At 52.7% G+C, this 18,782-nt stretch overlaps 1 protein-coding gene across 1 annotated transcript; it reads right to left on the bottom strand.

The window, feature by feature from the left end:
- Positions 1 to 349: 349 nt before the first annotated feature.
- Positions 350 to 15,518, bottom strand: LOC149875323 (butyrophilin subfamily 3 member A1-like). Its single transcript, XM_090031767.1, has 5 exons — positions 15,356 to 15,518; positions 13,751 to 13,828; positions 6,522 to 6,638; positions 4,881 to 4,994; positions 350 to 1,735 (listed from the first exon to the last, which is right to left on the bottom strand). Exons 4-5 carry the CDS (start codon positions 4,951 to 4,953, stop codon positions 1,386 to 1,388), a joined length of 423 nt encoding a protein of 140 aa, XP_089887893.1. The 5' UTR covers positions 4,954 to 4,994; positions 6,522 to 6,638; positions 13,751 to 13,828; positions 15,356 to 15,518; the 3' UTR covers positions 350 to 1,385.
- Positions 15,519 to 18,782: the final 3,264 nt, after the last annotated feature.

The raw sequence follows: 18,782 nt of genomic DNA, 5'->3' as shown, positions 1-18,782 counted from the left end.
CCGACCCGCAGCCCCCAGCCCCGCCGGCGCCCCGCACTGCCGACCCGCAGCTGCCCTGGCTCCTTTCACAAGCTGACATCACAGAACATCAGGTTTGCATCATTCCTGCTGCCGCCCCGCCCCCCGCCTTAACCCTTTGGTGGCAGCCGCAGGCCCCGGGGGGCAGGGCTGCTCCAAGAGCTGGAGACCCCCCCCCCGGCCCCTGCCTCAGTTTCTCCATTTCTCCCGCGCCTCCAGTCCTGCCAGATGCCTCCAGCCCCTGCCTCAGTTTCTGGCCAGACCCTCCCCAAACATGCTGCAGCCCCGGACGGACCTGGTCTCCCTCCCGGCAGCTGCCCCGCCCCGCTCCCTCCCGTCGACGTCACACACGTGACGTCGCGGGACGCCAACGCTCGCCGCTCCTGGGGACTGGGGCTCTCGGGGTCCCCAGTGCTGCCGGGCCTGGTTGGGTCTCGGGCTCCCGCAGCACCTGGCTCTGGGTGGTTCAGGGTGTACTGGGGTCCCTGGTGCTGCCAGCTCGAGGAGGGGGATCAGCGTCCTCCTGCACACAGGACTGTGGGGGTCTCGGGGTCCCTAATGCTGCCAGCTCTGGGCGGACTCGGACCCCAGCATGCGGCTCTGGGGGGGTGCCGGGTGCCCCAGTGCTGCCAGGTTTTGGGAGACCCTATGTGCACTGTGGGGGTCTGCAAGGAAATGCCAGAGCATGCACAGGCAGCGGGGAAGGGTTCAGGTTGCTGTGGGGAGTCCAATCTGGCCCCTTTTAGATGCAGGCGTTTATAGATGACCTGGTTTTTCCCTGCCCTGAGCCCAGTCATGCAGCTCTGACTAAAGCAATACCAGGGCTTGGCTAAAGCCTGTCATTGAGAAGCACCTCCCGGCTGGAACCGAGCACACCCGGAGAGGAAGGATCCAGGCCAGCCCAGGAGAGTGTGTCCTAGGGCTTTGTCCTGCCCTGCTCGCACCTCGTTTCTAATTCCAGCTACTCCAAGTTCAAGACTCATGCTCTGGACTTCCATGTTTTGTGCAGTTCCTTTCAGCAGCAGCAGTGAGCAGTGACTCTGGATACTCAGCCTGGGATGCCCCAGAGGGTCTGGGAGCAGAGGTGTGCTGACCAACTGCCTTTGAACACCGGGCTCCCTCAGGTGTCTCCACTGGGGTGCCCAAAGCAGAGGCACCCCCAGTCCTAAGTGGCATTTGCAAACCTTGGGCAGGACTCACTGCCTGACCCCACCTGGCTCACCGGGGCTCAGCTCTCAGCTCAGCCACAGGGCGCTTGGCCTGAGTCCTGATGTCGGTGTCACTGCAAACTCCTGTGTCCCCGTGAGCCCTGCTAAGAGCAAAACAGGCGGGCTGTTGTGCTGCCCCAGGAAATGCCTCACTACATGTCAGACACGTGAGCAGCGATAACGCCTCCCCACCCCAACGCCGTGCTCACGGTGTGGCAGGCACTGCCCTGCAATACTGATGGCCGCTGTTTTCTCCTGGTTCAGCAACAGGCTCTTGACAGAGCAGGTCATGTTCTGGTTTGGCTCCGCCAGGATCACAACAGAAACCTGCGTGAGAAACAGCCCGGCAGTGTCTGTGAACATCTTTTCAGAGGTGGGTGGTAATGGCTGCCCACGGTGATCTCTCCGCTGAACCTCGGGCTCTGGGTACCACCCAGCTGATCGGCACATGATCCGGCTCCCTGCGTCCTGGTAACCATCAGCAGAGACGTGGAGGTCAGAGCCTAGTGCTGGAGAGGAAGAGACAAATGCTGCATTAGGTCAAGACCAGGGCTTCAGACTCAGCCCACGCCCTGGGCCAGATGCTGACTGAAAGGATCCTTGCAGGCTAGGTATGAACACAGCACTGGGGCAGCAGCAGTGGCAGTGGAGCAACAACCAGTGGTGGTAGTTGGGTTAATGGCAGGAGCAGCAGCCATGCTACAGGTAATGGCAGTGGTGGGGCGAGTAGTGGTGAGCCTTAACCCCTGCCACGGACACATGCTCCTCAACCCTGTTGCTCACATAACCAAAGGACAGGCAGTGAGGCCCTGAAGACACAGAGAGGAAACATGTCTGAGGATGCTGCATCGTTCCCACAATCATTCTCGTCTTTGAAGAGCTGCACCAATATCAAACCCCCTGCAAGCCAGCACTAGCAAGCACATTTTGCAGGTGGAAAAGCTGGGAAGAAAAGCCGCAAGCCAAAAGCAGAGCCTGGATAGGAGCTGAAACCCCTCACTCTCTCTCTCTCCTTCCTCTCCACAGATCTCTGGCTTATACCTCTTTCTCAGCTGATCGAAATAAGAGCTACCTTGGTCCTTAAGATCTGCACAGCCAGCTTTTTGAGGCCCTTCTCATGGCTATTCCTACATAAGCAGGGATGCCAAGAAAGTCATGGGAGATTTCAGAGAGCTAAAAAGAAGATAGGTGCAGGAAAATCCTGGCAGTACAGACGAGAGGCAGACTCTCACGTACACCCAAATACTCCTCAGAATCACTGTTCTCTCTCATAAACACATTGTACACAAACACACATGTATGTATACACACACACATCTACACACAAACAGTTCTATATATATACCCAATTATAAAGTGTGCTTTATCTGTGTTTCTAGGCAGAAGTTACTTGCACCTAAGTGTGCTCGGTCCAGGACAGGATGAAACACCATCTAGCCGAGATGTCTCGGTCTGCACAAGAGGAATCAGCCTTGCACTGGCGGAGTAGACCTGCAGCTACAAGAATGCTCTCGCGCTGCTAAGTAGTCTCCAGAGGTGAGGGAAGAATGAAAGGATCATAAAGAGTTTAGGGCCCTGCCTCCCAGCTCTGAAGCCGCAATGCCTGGGTGGGAGGAACAGTAAAAAAGCTACAGAAACAGAAGGCAGAAGCCGTGGAGCAAAAGCAACTTGAAGACTGATTGCAAAGCCTATTTCAAATAGGAGCAAGTTTGCTGACCAGCGCTTGCTGCACAACAGCAGAGAGAGCAGGTTGGGGGTGGATCATCTGAACAGTCTGTTCAGGTAGCTGCAACACCGTTACACTTTTCCTGCCAGGGAAAGGCCTCCTGGCTGCAATGGGAGGATGTGGGGGTGCCACGATTGGGGGCAGCAAGCACAAAACAGAAAACAGCCCTTGAAAGAGAGGCTCTGAAAAGACCCCGTGGGGTTAGTGCAGTTCCACTGCTCTGGCAAGTAGGAAAAGGCTGGCGTATTTTGAGCAGGGACAACAGGAGCCATTTTCGTTTGCACCGACAGCAGAACCAGAGCAGGGGAAAGGAGACATTGCTCGGTGTGAACTCACTTTGCTGCAAGCAGCTGCTGTGAAGGGCTCCACAGGCAGGACGCCCCAATGCCCTTTGCACCCCAGGCAGGTGGGCGCTGGGCCTGGCAACAGCCCGCAGGGGCTGCTCCGCCGTTGCTTCCCCGTGACTTCGTGTTCCCTTGTTTCATAGTTTCTAGGGTCGGAAGGGACCTGAGTAGATCATCAACTCCGACCCCCTGCCATGGCAGGAAAGAGCACCGGGGTAAAACGACCCCAGCAAGGTGTTCATCCAGCCTTGTCTTAAAGACCCCTAGGGTAGGAGCCAGCACCACTTTTCTTGGAAGTTGGTTCCAGACCCTAGCTGCCCTGACCGTGAAGTAGCGCCTCCTGATATCTAGCCTGAATCTACCCTCTGCCAGCTTGTGACCGTTATTCCTGGTCACTCCTGGCAGTGCTCAGGGGAACAGGGACTTCCCCAGTGCCTGCTGATCCCCTCTGACTAGTTTGTAACAGGCCACTAGATCCCCCCTCAGCCTTCTCTTGTGGAGGCTGGACAGGTTCAGGTCCCGTAGCCTCTCCTCGTAGGGCCTGCCCTGCTGCCCCCTGATCATGCGACTAGCCTCCTCTGGACCCCCTCCATGCTGTCCACATCGCTCTTGAAGTGCGGCACCCAGAACTGGATGCAGTACTCCAGCTGCGGCCTGACCAGTGCCGCATAGAGGGGGAAGATCACCTCCTTGGACCTGCTTGAGATGCACCTGTGGATGCATGGCAAGGTCCGGTTAGCCCTGCCAACCGAAACCTCGCATTGTCAGCCCATGTTCATCTTGGACTCAATAATGACTCCAAGATCCCTTTCCGCCTCTGTGCTGACAAGAAGGGAGTTTCCCATCTTATATGTGTGCTGCTGGTGACTATTGCCCAAGGGCAGCACCCTGCACTTGTCAGTGTTGAAGCGCATCCTGTTTTTGTTAGCCCACCCCTGTAACCTATCCAGGTCTTGCTGTAGTCTTTCCCTCCCTACCAGCATGCTCACCTCACCCCAAATTTTGGTATCATCAGTGAATTTAAACAGGTTGCTTTTCACCCCATCGTCCAAATCGCCGATAAATTGAACAGCGCGGGCCCAAGGACTGAGCTCTGAGGGACAGTGCTGCCCACTTCTCCCCAGGTTGAATATGACCCATCCACCACCACCCTCTGAGTATGACCCTTCAGCCAATCTGCAATCCATCTGACTGTGTAGGCATCAATGCCACAGTCGCCCAATTTTTTAATGAGGATGGGGTGGGAGACGGTGTCAAAGGCCTTGCTGAAGTCCACAAAGACTAAATCCATGGCAACACCTGCATCCAATGCTTTTGTGACCTGATCATAAAAGGCGATCAGGTTGGTGTGACATGACCTGCCCCTAATGAAACCGTGCTGGTTGCCCTTGAGCATCATCCCTGAGGCTGGCCCACTGCAGATGAGTAGAGGTGTGCTGACTCCTACCAGCTAATCAAGAGGGAGGTCTACTCCACCTGGCTATGAGATGAAACAACGCACTATTTCTACAATGGATTCATGGGCATGTTCTTCTGCAAACATGAGGAGGATATTTTAACCAGCAAAAAGTTTTGCTCTCCTACCTTTGCGCTCTGAGATGACCTGCACGAAATCGTATTTTTCCATTTCCTCCAGGTCCAGGTGGTACTTTGTCATGTTTTTGAAATCACATCCGGAGTCCTGTCTTGGCAGGTTAACTGGAAAAAGCATTTTGCAATGAATGATTTTGCTTCTTTGTTTCTTGACATTTGTTTTCAGTTTATCTATCTGGCATGGTGGTTTGGGGTCTCATCAGTGAGGTACAGACAGCGCAGGAATGGAAATTACAGAGAGATGGAAATAGCCTTATGCACAGAACATCCTAGCAAAGGGTGATGGTTTCTGTGTGTATTTTACCCTACCAAGCTGCATCTCTAGATTTTGTTTGTCCCTCGTGTAAAAAAGACCACTATGAATGTTCTTATATTTTGCCTCTGTCCCTCTGAGCTTTCATTCCAGCGTAACCACCCACATGTAGCAGAGTCCCAGAAGCCACTAGGCTGGTCCTATGCCATCAAAGCTTTTCTTCCCTAAATCTACCTTGTGCCAGTGACATGGCACAAGCAGCAGCTGCATCACTATGCATCTGGCCCAGGGTTTCTCTCTTATCGGTTTCCCTTTCACTGGAAAGTCCCACACAACCTTCTCACAAACAACTTGGAGAAACACGGGGAAAACCAAATGACTACAAAGCAGACAGACAACTGGCTCGACAGCCACAAGCAAAGGTCATTCTGCATGGATCCAGGTGGCAATGGCAGGAGGCTTGGAGTGGACTCCTACAGGCATCTGTCCTGGCTCCGCTGCTGTTCAGATGATTTGCATGCAGGAATAAAGAGCTTCCTGAGCAAATCTGCAGAGAACACAAAACTGGGAAGGACTGCAAACATGCTGGGAACACTGTCTGTTGGCTGCAGTTAGGCTGGGGATTTTGACTCGGGTGTGCTGATGCTCTTGCTAGAACTAAAAAAACCCTACAAGTTCCTGGGTTTTGCTTCTCTGCTCGGGATCATACCAAGCACCACATTTGGGATGGGACCTTCGCCTCCTTGCTTTAACTGGCGTAGGTTATGGTTATTCTTGGTGTTTGGGGCATTGGGCATAGTAGTTGTGTGGGAGGTTGGTCTCTGCAGTATTAGGAATAGGTCAGACAGAACTTGAGTGGAAAGGTTTCGTCAGGAATCATCCTGCCTTCAGCAGGGGATTAGATTAGATGGCCTCCTGAGGTCCCTTCCAGATCTACTTTTCTACAAGAGAAAATGAAGGAGAATACACTATGATATTTAGAAGTGTATGCCCTTTGGGATCCTTGTATAACTACGTACTATCTATTGCTACCCAGCATCTTTCAGTGACTTGCCTCCAAGCTGTTCTTCAGTGTATCTGTCTGCCCACTTGTGCACACGCCCATTCATACAAGTGCAGTGCCTTAGTCAATGATGGAGGACAAGTAGTGGATATTATCCAGCTGAAAGCCCGGGGAAAAGTTTGGAAGCCCGAATGTACTTTGACTACTAAAATGCCAATGTCGATTCACCTAAGAATCATGGGCATGATGTGGCCCCTAATATTTAGAAGCGTTGTCTTGGTGCGAATCACAGCGGCAGGGAATTTACATAGAAACTGTCATTCAGAGTGAAAACACATTCAGTAATAAATCTACACAGCTCTTCCACATCACTTACCAAGATACTTTTGTAGACAGTACCTTTGTCATTGGGCACTGTGCTCTGAACAATACGGGCGACTCTGTTCAGCAGGGAGTAAGGTGCAGAGCCAGGCGTCATGGTGCACGTCTCACACTTTGGATCAGAGGTGGAGGAAGAAGGAGGTGATGAAGGTGTGTCCATGGAAGGTACGGATGAAGAAGAGGATGAGCATTCAGAGAGGTAGTTCATGAAAAGTAAATTAAGGGCAAAAATCAGAAACATGATGGAAGCAGTAGGGATGAAAGAGCCGAACCAGAAGAAGGTATTTCAGGATCCTATGCCTGCTTCTTGAATGTTGTTAGTGGTAGTATCCTACCTACAGGAGTAACTTGGTTTCGTATTTGCAATGAAGTATTCCTATTTAGTATTCCATCTACAACTAACACCCCTGAAACATGGAAGATATCGATTTTGCCGTTTGAAATGGGTATTTAGTTGGTCTAATAAAAGACAGCACTTTTACCCAAAGAACCTTGTCTGCTGAAAGAAACAGTGGCATGCCCGACTACACAATGTGCTTTGCTCAGGAAGGAGCTCCTGCAGAGCAGCTGTGCCTCCTGACCTTTCTCTGCCATTACCTATTGGGCAAGGTTCTTCGCCCAAGGAAATGGGCTCCCTTGGGATACGAAAAGTAAACTAATATTCCCAAACCCTGGAAACTCGGCTTCCATCTCCTGCATGCCTTTGTGTTTGCAGATTCCTCTGACTTTTGCCCAGCTGGGGAGCGGGGGCATGGGACATGGGGAGGAGGGCCGGGGGGCTCGGGGTGTGGGCACGACAGTGTTGGGAGTGAGGGATATGCCCTGCTGCCTCTTGCCCAGCCAGGTCGGGTGGCAGGCAGGGCCACGATGAAGAGGGCAAGCAGAGTAGCAGGGCATAGACCTCACTCCCAGCACTGCTGTGCCCACATCCTGTGCCTCCCTGCCCCAGCTGGGTAAGTGGCAGCAAGGCACTTGCCCAGCTGGGCTGGGGGGGCACAGGATGCGGGTGCAGCAGTGCTGGGAGTGGCGGCTATGCCCTGCTGCTGCTTGCCCCTTCCGCCTGAAGCAAGCCACGCCAGCCCCTGCCCTGCATCCCCCTGCCCCAGCTAAGCAGCTGGTCCTAGCCCCAGCCCCAATCCCTCCCTCACTGCGGGGCAGTGCAACTCGGCCTCGCCTGCCTGCCACCTGACACTGCCTCTGGCCCATCACGTGGGCCTGGCCCAGTTTAGTGTGGCACTGTGCGCTTTCGGGTAGCTCTGGGCCACTCGCACTGTCACTCAGGGCCCCGTGCCACTCATGGGAACCACGTGTTGAGCTGGGATGGGTCCTGCATGCACAAAACAGGCCCTGCCCGATGCCACATGGTACCCGTGCACACAGGACCTGGTCCAGCATGACAGGTGGTCTCCGTGAGTGGGCCCAGGTGATGTGGCAGAGGAGCAGCCGGTGCTGAGCCGCTCTGCTCCGTGCCGCTTGGGGGGGATGTGCCAGGAGGCCCCAAGTGGCCCAGTTCTCACTGCTGCTCCCAGTGAGCTGTAGGCTGTGCAGGGGGGGCTGAGGTATTGTGGGAGGTGGGCCATGTGGGGGAGCTGTGGGCCCTGCGGGGGGCATGTGGGCCTGGCGGGGGGGAAGGCTGTGGTCTTGGGGGCGGCAATCCATGTGCTGTGGGGGGTGGGCCTGTGGCCTGTTGGGGGGCAGAGGACCCACGCTTCCTGAGCAGCCCCCTCACACAGTCTCCAAGGTGCTGAAAATCCAAAGGCAATTTGCCTCTTGGCTGCTGCTCTGACTCTTGTGCGCTGGCAAGTTCTCCGAAATGCCAAGTTCCCAGTTTCATATCCCCATGATCAGGCCTGTGATTCCACACTGCAGCTTTGTATTTCAACCTGCTCTTTACCTGCTCTCCCAGGAGAGATTCACCTGGGACACAGCTAGGAAAACCAAAAAGTCTGCAGGGCCTGACCCTATCGTGGAAGTGATATCAGGCTCAGGCCCTGGCAATATAATTGTTGGTAACATAATACATTGACAAAATCTGGTCATAATCAGTCTTGGTAACACTGGTATTTGTCATTCAAACCTGTATAAAGAAGATGACTATATTCCTTCTGCTATTAGCGAGCAAGGAATTCTGATCTGGGCACCTTTTTACGTAATCATGCTCTAAACTCATGGACACACATTTTACCACTCTTAATTACTGATCAAAACTACTGAATGAACACTGAATTGTATCCTCAAGATGCAAAATATAGGAGAATTATAACTCTTTTGACCTATATCAGCATCCTCCAATTTGATCCAGTATTACGGCAAACAAAGTATAAGAGACACAGGCAAAATACAAACATCCTGTCCCAAACACAACCTTTACACAACACACAAATCACCTGGCTTTTCTCACGTTCTACGTTTCTTGCTCCCTTTTTTCTTTTTTTTTTTTTTGGCTATTTGGGCCACTTTGCAGTGTTTCTCTCCTAGTGTCACACACAGGAAATGCCTACTTGAGTGGGTAAACTTCAGCTAAGCTGTTGCGACACATTTGAGGTCTGCCAGTCTCTCCCCTTGCTCTCCCCCAGACAGGCAGGATTAATTTCCATTCTCCTGTACAGACATGATGCATAGGACTGTAAGAATTACAATCTGGGTCAGAGCAGAGGTCCGGCTCTCTCACAACACTGTCTCCACAACTGGTAAGTACCAGATGCTTTAGAGGATGAGTAGAGAAAGGAGAATAGAGAGATGCATCCTCCGTCATGATGCTTGCTCAGTCACCACGCATGTGGACATCCCTAAGCCCTATGACTGACAGCCCCAGATTGACAATGTTACAAAGGGTAGTTGCAATCTTTTACTGAACGTGATTATAGTACTGGCCTGCACAACATCCGGGGGCGGTGTGTTTCACAAATTAGTGAGGTGTGAAAAAGTACTTCTTTTCAGTTGTTTAAAACCTGCTGCCTCATAACTAATGAGGTGGCCCTAAATTCTTGTATCAGGAGACAATAAATACAGGTTTCCTTCCATTTCTGCTGTACATGCATTCCTGGAGCACAGCACATAAATCGAATTTGCATAAAGCGAGCCCACTTTACAATTCATAGATTTACAGATTCATAGATGCAGGGTCGGAAGGGACTCAGTAGATCTTCTAGTCCAACCCCCTGCCCTGGGCAGGAGAGAAAACTGGGCTCAAATGACCCCAGCCAGGTAAACATCGAGCCTCCCCTTCAAGACCCCCAGGGGAGGAGCCAGCACCACTTCTCTTGGAAGTTGGTTCCAGATCCTAGCCGCCCGGACTGTGAAGCAGTGCCTTCGGATGTCTAGTCTAAACCTACCCTCTAGCTACTTATGGCCATTATTGCTTGTTACTCAGGGAGGCGCTCGGGGGAACAAAGTCTCTCCCAAACCCCGCTGGTCCCCACTACTAAGTTTATACATGGTCACCAGGTCCCCCCTCAGCCTTCTCTTGTGAAGGCTGAACAGGTTCAGGTCCCGAAGCCTCTCCGCATAGGTCCTGCCCTGCTAGCCCCAGATCATGCGAGTGGCTTCCTCTGGACCCTCTCCATGTTGTCCACATCCCTCTTGAAGTGCGGCGCCCAGAACTGGACACAGTACTACAGCTGTGGCCTGACCAGTGCCGCATAGAGGGGGAGGATCATCTCCTTGGACCTGCTTGTGATACATGTGTTTTCGCATTGTCAGCCCACGTTCATCTTGGAGTCAATAAGGACTCCAAGATCTCTTTCTGCCACCATGCTTTCGAGAAGGGAGTTCCCCAGCTGATAGGTATGTGGCTGATTCCTACTGCCCAAGTGCAGCACCCTGCACTTGTCAGTATTGAATCCCATCCTATTTTCATTTGCCCACCCCTGTAACCTCTCCAGGTCCCCTTTTAGCGTGCCCACCTCACCCCAAATCTTGGTGTCATCTGCGAATGTAAACAGGCTGCTCTTTACCCCCTTGTCTAAGTCACTATGACCCATCTACCACCCTCTGAGTATGGCCCCTCAGCCAATTTGCAATCCATCTGACTGTGTAGGCAGCAATGCCACAGTCACCTAGCTTTTTAATGAGAATGGAGTGGGAGACAGTGGCAAAGGCCTTCCTGAAGTCCAAAAAGACTCCATCCACCACGACATCTGTGTCCAGTGATTTTGTGACTTGATTGTAGAAGGCAATCAGGTTGGTCTGACAGGACCTGCCCCTAATGAAACCATGCTGGTTGCCCTTGAGCATCATCCCCACCGCTGGCCCATCACAGATGTGATCCTTGATAATCTTCTCAAAGAGCTTCCCCAGGATTGAAGTAAGATTAATGGGCCTGTAGTTGCCCAGGTCCTCCCTCTTCTCTTTTTTCAAGATGGGGACCACATTGGCCCTCTTCCAATCGTCTGGCACCTGGCCAGAGCACCATGAGTGCTCGTAAAGCCATGCCAGGGGCCCCGCGATAACCCCTGCCAATTCCCTCAACACCCTGGGGTGGAGGGTGTAACAAATGGGGATCAGTTTCCATGGCGGTGAGGGAGGGAGCGAGGCTGGGACTAGGGAAGGGGTGGGGCGAAGGGTGCCGCACAAGGCAGCAAAGCAGAGGGAACAGAGCGGTGCTCACCCAGCCCCGGCTCCCTGAGCCACTCACCTCTGCTCCTGGGCTGTGCCATGCCCTGATGCAGGCAGGTGGTGTTGGCTGCTCCCGAGGCCCCTGCAGCTGGGGCTGGGGTGAGTGCTGCGCCCTGCACCGCCCGGGGCTCTGCTTGTCCGCACTCGCCCCAGCCCGTGCTGGGGCGGCCCCGGCAGCAGCCAACACCACCTGCCTGCACCACCACATTAACCCTTGGAAGCCCAGGGCCTGAGACTCTGGAGGCCTGAGTGCTTCATTGGACTGAAATGATAAGCATCTCCAGTTGGTGGGGGCATACGACTAGAGGCTCGTTTGAAAAAGTTGTCGGCTTTCTCCCCAGGTCATCTAGAAATAGAAGAATGGTACTTGAATGTCTCTCAAGGCCTTTAAAGTCTAAAATGTGACTATCTTCTTGTAGTAGGCTGAGTCAGAACAGGCTGTCTTTCAGCTTTCCTGGCTCATTAGAACTTGGTTCACAACAAGGGGATTCAACCTCCAGCCCACAGGCCGAATCTGGCCCCCAGAGCCCTAACATCCAGCCCGCAGGGCTCCCCCATGGCTCGGACATTTGGCAGCTGGGAGCGCTGGAAGCTCCACATGGCTGGATCCAGCCTCACTTGGGCCACTGCTTGTGCCATGGGATATGGGCTAGGCTCTCCCCTGTGAGTCCAAATTGGGCTAAGCTTTTCCCTCCCCCCATACCCCGCATGTCTGGAGCAGGAGCCAGCTGTTCCCCCACCCCCCACATCCGGGCCACTCTTCCCTTCCCCTCCCCCACACATCTGGATTAGGCTTGCCCTGGCACAAACTGCCCCTCCCCAAGCATCCAGATCAGGACTGGGACCAAGACTGGCTGCGGTTCCCCTCTGCAGTTTCCAGAGGCTCTGATAAAGCCTTAAGCAAGGTATAGAGGGGATTATAACACATCCCTTCCAGAGTGGGCAATAGACTCAGGAAGTCCTGGTTTCCAAGGCCATTGCTTTACCCACTAATGTACATTTCTTCCCAAGTCATCCCAAAGGGAAGCAGGTTATTCAGCACTTTATTAACATCAGACTTACAGATCAGGTCCAGCTTGGACCATCTCAGGTCCAGACTCACCAGCTGCTGCTTCCCAGAACATGCCATACTCCCACTTCACAACCCCACAGCCACCCAGTTAAGAAAGGACTTTTCCATGGTGGGACTGATAGGTCAGCTATCTTATAATGTGTAATCATAAGTATTAATAATAATTTGGTAATGCGGTTTGAAAACTTGTGGCATTCTCTGTAACACCCCCCTGCCAGAATGGCTTAGAGATTAGGGAGGACAATGCTAAACTTATGAAAACTAAAAACCCCGTTCATGAAACTTTCTAGAAAGGTTGTTTCTGGGAGGGAAAATGCTGTGGAAGGGCTTGGAAGTTAGACTCTCGTCTTGGATTTACTAGTTATGGGGAACTAACTGGAGATGGCACGTGACAGAAAAGGATGTGGGACTTGTTTTCCCCCAAAACAAATTAAAGAATTTAAGCTACTTGAACCTTTGCTTAAATCCAGTCCTTGACAACCAAGATCATGGGAGCCAAGACAATTTACTTAATGTGGGAAGCCCTTCTAATTTTCTTGCCAGAAGCTGTGCTAGCGCTCCATAGAGAAACTCGCAGCGATACACTGCTGAGAGCGAAAGGGAGTCAGCGGGATCAACAAGGGGGGATCAAATATAACCCTTCAAGTCCTTTCTACTGCCAATGCATACCAAACCTCAGAGCATGCAATGTATAGATGTGCTGAGGGAAGGTTCATTAGACTCCTGCCTCTTAAAAATAAAGGAATGGTCTGGATGGAACTAGAGGCAGAAGAAGACATCTTCTTTTTTCACTTAAGAAAGGTTTAGTTTCACCATTTTGAGCATCCAAATGTAAACACAATTTAAAAATCCACAAGGATGAATGATTAATCAAGGACTAATGAAACAACGCTGAAGAAATTCCAGCACGTGGGATTTGGGGGAAAGACACCTGCATGCACACAAACACATGCATGCAGACATACACACATGCTTGCATCACATGCAAGCACACACAGATATATTCATGCAGACACATGCATGCACACTCGGGCATGCACAGACACATGCAAGCACAGACTCGTGCATGCACACAAACACGCACATGCATGTACACATGCACATGTGCACACGGGCACATGCAAGCACCCACATGCATGCACAAAGACATGCATGCAGACATATACACATGTACGCATCATATGCAAGCACAATCAGGGCTACATCCCCCCTACAGTATGTTGGCACTTCCAGAACAGAAAATGAAATCCATAACAGACAAGAGCATGCATATTTGTGGTGAAAAGAAGCAAGAGCAACAAGCATGCTTCATTTTGTCCCCCACAAATTATTGACCCAAAAAGAAAAGACAGTTTCTGTTCAGTTTGGGGGCAGCATCCCAGTCTCTGTCAATTAATGTAGGCATGATACAGTGATTTTTTGGCAGGTACCAATAAGGATGGCTGTATATATAGCTCTTTTTAAAGATGATTAGGTTTACCACATCCTCTGAATCCTGACTGAGGTTTTGCCGTACAGCATAAAGCCACACTTACTTACTGGGGACGGCCCTGGTGTCTGAGAAATGCAGCCTTTCATCTCCTCTGCAGCTCCACGTCTCCAGCTTTCCAGGCCTAAACATCAACAGCGATATTTTAGAGAGTTATTAAAAAAACAAGCTCAATATACTTGAGAGGGCAGCACCACTAGACTCATCAGCACCACTGGACTGCGCAGCCCATCAGGGTAACAGCACCAGCAGGTGTGATCAGAGATCACGACGGACAAGAATGTAACTACGACTTAGTAAAATGTCCTTGTGGTATTCATTTACGTTCTTCTCGCTATTCTGATTAGTCTGCAAAAGCACAAAAGAGCAGCAGGAAAATCACTGCCAAAGTCAGAGAGGAAACCAAGTCTGATCAGTTTGGGGGTCCAAGGACCACACTGTGACACTGAGCAGAGTAAAAGATGTGAGAGGTTTCTTAAGAAATCCCTGCCTTTCCCATAATTCCTGGACCCTCATGGCTACATCACGCTTTCGCTTAGACTAAAATAAAATAGGTTTTTCTAATAGTGAGGCTGGACAGCCAAGCAGGGATCTGGTTCAATGGAAGAGCTAGATTAGCAGAACTTGTCATTGGAAAGGTGGGAGGGCTCGGAAGAAGGGAGAAGTCTGCATCTAGATCGGTGATCACTAGACCTACTCCCACCCCAGAGCTACCCACTTAGTCCAGCGCCAAAAAGAGGGTCTTGCACATTGGGCACATCTACATGTGACATTAAGGCGAGCCATAAACTCTGGTACACAGAGTTTACATGTGCACCCAGGACCACAGCACTTCGAGCCAGGGCAGAAGAGTCCTCGGCTGAAAGGGGGCATCAGTCCCAGCTCGGGGGGCAGAATCTACCCTCTGCCACCTTGTGACCATTATTTCTTGTCACTCCTGGGAGTGCTCGAGGGAACAGGCACGCTCCCATAGCCTCCTGGTCCCCCTTGGCCAGTTTATAGATATTCACCAGGTTCCCACGCAGCCTTCTCTTGTAGAGGCTGAACAGGTTCAGGTCCCGTACCCTCTCCTCATACAGCCTGCCCTGCTGTCCCCGGATCATGCGAGTAGCCTCCTCTGGACCTCGACTGCAGCTGCACCAGGTAAGTCTGCTAGTGGCACTGGGCTCTTCCCGGCGGGGGGCTCGGCTGGGCTGCGTTCGGGGTGGGCAGCGGTGGTGCTGAGAAGAGGGCTATGGGGGGGCCCTGCAGCCACTCCAAAATTCACCATGGCCCCACAGCCCCCAGCCCAGCACAGCCCGAATGGGAAGAGCCCGCCCCCAGGGGTGAGTGGGGCCTCAATCTGCCCCGCTCCACGGGTGGGGAGACAGGGAGTGGGGCTGGGGCAGGGGCAGGCGCTGCACAGCTGGAGGGTGCAAGTCGAGGGATGCCACTCCTGCTGGTATACGGGCTGCGGCTGGGGGCCATGCCGGGCTATTCCTGGTGGGGCGTGGAGTTGCACTGTGCTTGGGGAGGGCAGCAGTGGTGCTGGGTGGGGGGTCAGGGGACTATGGTGAATTTTGGGGTGGCTGCTACCCCCCATCCCCAGACCCCTGCTGGCGCCTCAATCTGCCCCCACTCACGGCCCTGTCCCCTTCCTCCACAGACTTACCTACAGCTACAGCTGCTTCCTCCATTGAACCTGCAAGGTCATCCAGTCTGCGCTGTCAGACAGCTGCTCCTGCCATTCCTGGCTGCCTGTTTGGGGCCTCGACTCCCCAGTGCGGGAGTGCTGGAGGCATGATGGCAGGGGGATGCACCTGCACCCGTTCCCTCCTGATCTGCCCTGCTGAGGAGTTCAAAACCTGCTTAATTGTAAATTTTTACTTCTAGTGGTATAAGGAGCCAAGATAATTAGGTGCTACGATTCATAGACTGTAGAGTCAGAAGGGACCACGAAGGATCATCGTGTGTGACCCCCTACCCTGGCAGGAAAGAGGACCGAGGTCAGACGACCCAGCCCCCTCTTGAAGACCTCCAAATTAGGTGACAGCACCACCTCTCTTGGAAGCCCACCCTTACTGTAAAAAATTTCTTCCTAATGTCTAACCTGAATCTACTCTCCACTAGTTTGCTCCCATTTTTCCGAGTTACTCCCTGGGGCGCTCTGGTAAACAGCGCATCACCAATTCCCCTCCATCCTCCCCTGATAAACTTATAGGCGGCTACGAGGTCAACCTTCAGCTATCTCTTGTAAAGGCTGAAGAGATCCAGATCTTTCAACCTCCCCTCGTAGGGTCTTTCACGGAGACCACTAATCTGACAGTGAGAATTGGCATCTCTATTTGATTTACCTTCCTCTGTGTCCAAAGGATCCCATGCTTTCCTCTTCTGCAGAGGACCCCTATCAAGTCTTCTGTAGCCATATGAAAGAAATAATGAAGAGCAAGTTGAAACCACAACCAGTAATTCTCAGTTACTTTATGTCTGGAGTCAGGGGCACCATCATGGCCGGGGTGGGGTGGGGCGCGGGTCGGGAGTGAGGGACACCGTCATGGCCCGGGGGGCAGGGTACCGCAGTTTGGGGCTGAGGGGCACTGGCAGGGTAGGGTCAGTAGGTTGGGAGTGCGGGGCAGCAGCAGGGCTGGCAGGGGCTGTGGCTTGGCCCTGAGGGGCAACAGCATGGGCAGGGACAGGGCACTGCCATGTCACTGTCCCCACGCTGACATATTCCCTCCAGCCCCCCTCCGCCATGTGACAGGTGTCCTGTTTTTTGGACCTGAAAATATAAAGCAACCATCCGCCTCCTCACTGCCTACTCCGCTGCAACCCCTCACCATGCCTGCCCAGCCAAATATCAGCGCTCCAAGCACTCCCCCCGCCTCCCCCCATGTCAGGCAGGCACACCTAGTCTTCAGTGCTTGGCTTGCTACTGAAGGGGACTGAAGTCATGTTTAGGAAAGAAATGAAAGCATAAAAGTGACAATACCCCCAGCTGCAAGTCACCCACACCAGGTGGGTGTGGGTGCAAACACCCCCCCGCTTGCCCACACTTACCCTTGCGGTCAGGGTGCCAGCAAGGACAGCTGTTGCTCACTCCGAACAGTGCTGGCTCAGGAGCAGTTCAACTGCCGTGAGCGTCTCCCAGAGCCGTGCGGCGACGCGCTGGTTCTAGAAGGGGCCATTGTGACACGTGTCACGTTCTCCGCGTCTCCCCACATGCATGTCTCGGCCATGTCCGGCCGCACCGCGGCATCAGCCACCTGACCCGAGACCAGGGCTTGGCTTGCACAGGACCTGATGGTCCTCGCAAGGAGGGACTGCAACCAGGACTGGACCCTGCAAGGGTTTCCCTCCAGGACACGGTGACAGCAGACGAGGAAAGGCACTCAAACAACAGCTCCTAACTAACAGCGCTTCGTGTCTGTGCACAGAGAATGTGCAGCCCAGGGCTATCCCACACGTGTTCCCTGCCGCGACTGTAACCTCTGTTTCTGTAGGCCAGGGGGGCTCCCGCTGGCTCCCCGGCTCTGAGCTGGGGGAAATACACTGGATTACTTGCCACCGTCGGCCCTGGGACAGTGGGGATCCTCCCAGTCTCTCAGCATTTCACTGCTTTCATGGGCAACTTCCCGCTGTTTCCCTTAAAGCCCTTTCCCCTTGAAACTGTTTAACCAGATCCGTGTCCTCGACCTCCTTCTTCTGCCTTTGCTCAAACACCCCTTTCACCAGAGCTGTGGCTAAAGTGGCTGTTTCATGGAAATCACGTGCTTACTGCGCCTTGAGGCAATGCTCCTTCTCTGCCATCCTGAGTTTACCTTTCCTGCCTGGCTCCTTAACGATAACGGCGCTCTCTCTTTCCTTTTAGATGACCGGACTGGAAGACGGACGTATCTTGGTTGAACGAATCTGTTCTGAGATTAGTCCTCGAGAGCTCGACATCTTCAAATCCCTGAGAGGGGGCCATGGAGAGCATGGAGACATCCTCTTTTCTTCCGCCACAGCAACAGACTCAGACTAAATCAAGCATTGCAGCACGGTATATTTAGGTTCGACCTAAGACCTTTCGCACTATACGAGGGTGATTTTTTTTAGCTTTTTTTGAGCACAGAAACGGGCTACCCAGATTTGTGCACTCTCCATGCTTGCCAATGCATAGGAGCAGGGTCGATGCTTGGCTGGATGGGTTTGTGGGGGGGGATCCTGCCTTGAGCAGGGGGTGACTACATAGTCCCGACGTCTCTTCCAGCCCCAGATTTGGCGATTTGATGAACTCTTGGTGTGCTACTACAGGGACAGAAGCAGCGGCAGAAGATTAGATAAAATCCCTTTTGTCACATGAGTGAAACGCAGGATACATTTGTTACACAGGCTCCATGGCTTTGTTTGGAAAAGCGGGGGGATGTAGATGAATAAAAAGTCATTTTGTGAGCTTGGGGAGATCAGTTCATACAAACATTTAAAAAAATAACTATAAAGCAGTGCCCATGTGCTAAAGACCTTGGATATTGGTAGTGTGCTCTCATGAGGAAATGTGACGTCTCCTAGGTCTGAAGGCTGATAAAATGGTCTACTTTAAGCACTAATTCATAGATTCACAGATGCGAGGGTGGGCAGGGACTTCAACGAAAGAGCGCTGGGCCAGATGCCCCGAGCCAGGTGCCTATCCAGCCTTCTCTTAAAGACCCCCAAGGTGGGACAGAGCACCACCTCCCTTGGGATCCCAGTCCAAATTTGGGCCACCCTTACTGTGAAGAAGGTTTTTCTATTATCCAGCCCAAATCTGCTGTCAGCTTGCAACCATTGTTCCTTGTTACCCCAGGAGGTGCCCTGGGGAACAGAGCATCTCCGATCCCTTGCTGTTTCCCCATAATGAATTTGTAGGTGGCCGCAAGATCCCCTCTCAGCCTTCTCTTGCAGAGGCCGAAGAGGTCCAGGTCCCCCAGTCTCTCCTTGTAGGGCCTTTCCTGCAGGCCCCTAACCACGAGTGACCCTCTCTGGACCCTCTTGACTCTAGCAGCACCCTTCTTGAAGTAGGGGGCCCAAAACTGGACCCAATACTCCTAATCATAATGTATAGCTCTTTTTAGGGCTGAAAT

The sequence above is a fragment of the Crocodylus siamensis genome, chromosome 1, assembly GCF_052110815.1.
Source record: "Crocodylus siamensis isolate JL-2025a chromosome 1, ASM5211081v1, whole genome shotgun sequence".
NCBI classification, from domain to species: domain Eukaryota; kingdom Metazoa; phylum Chordata; order Crocodylia; family Crocodylidae; genus Crocodylus; species Crocodylus siamensis.
Note: the sequence above shows the minus strand (reverse complement) of the source record. Positions and strands in the feature narration are given on the sequence as shown.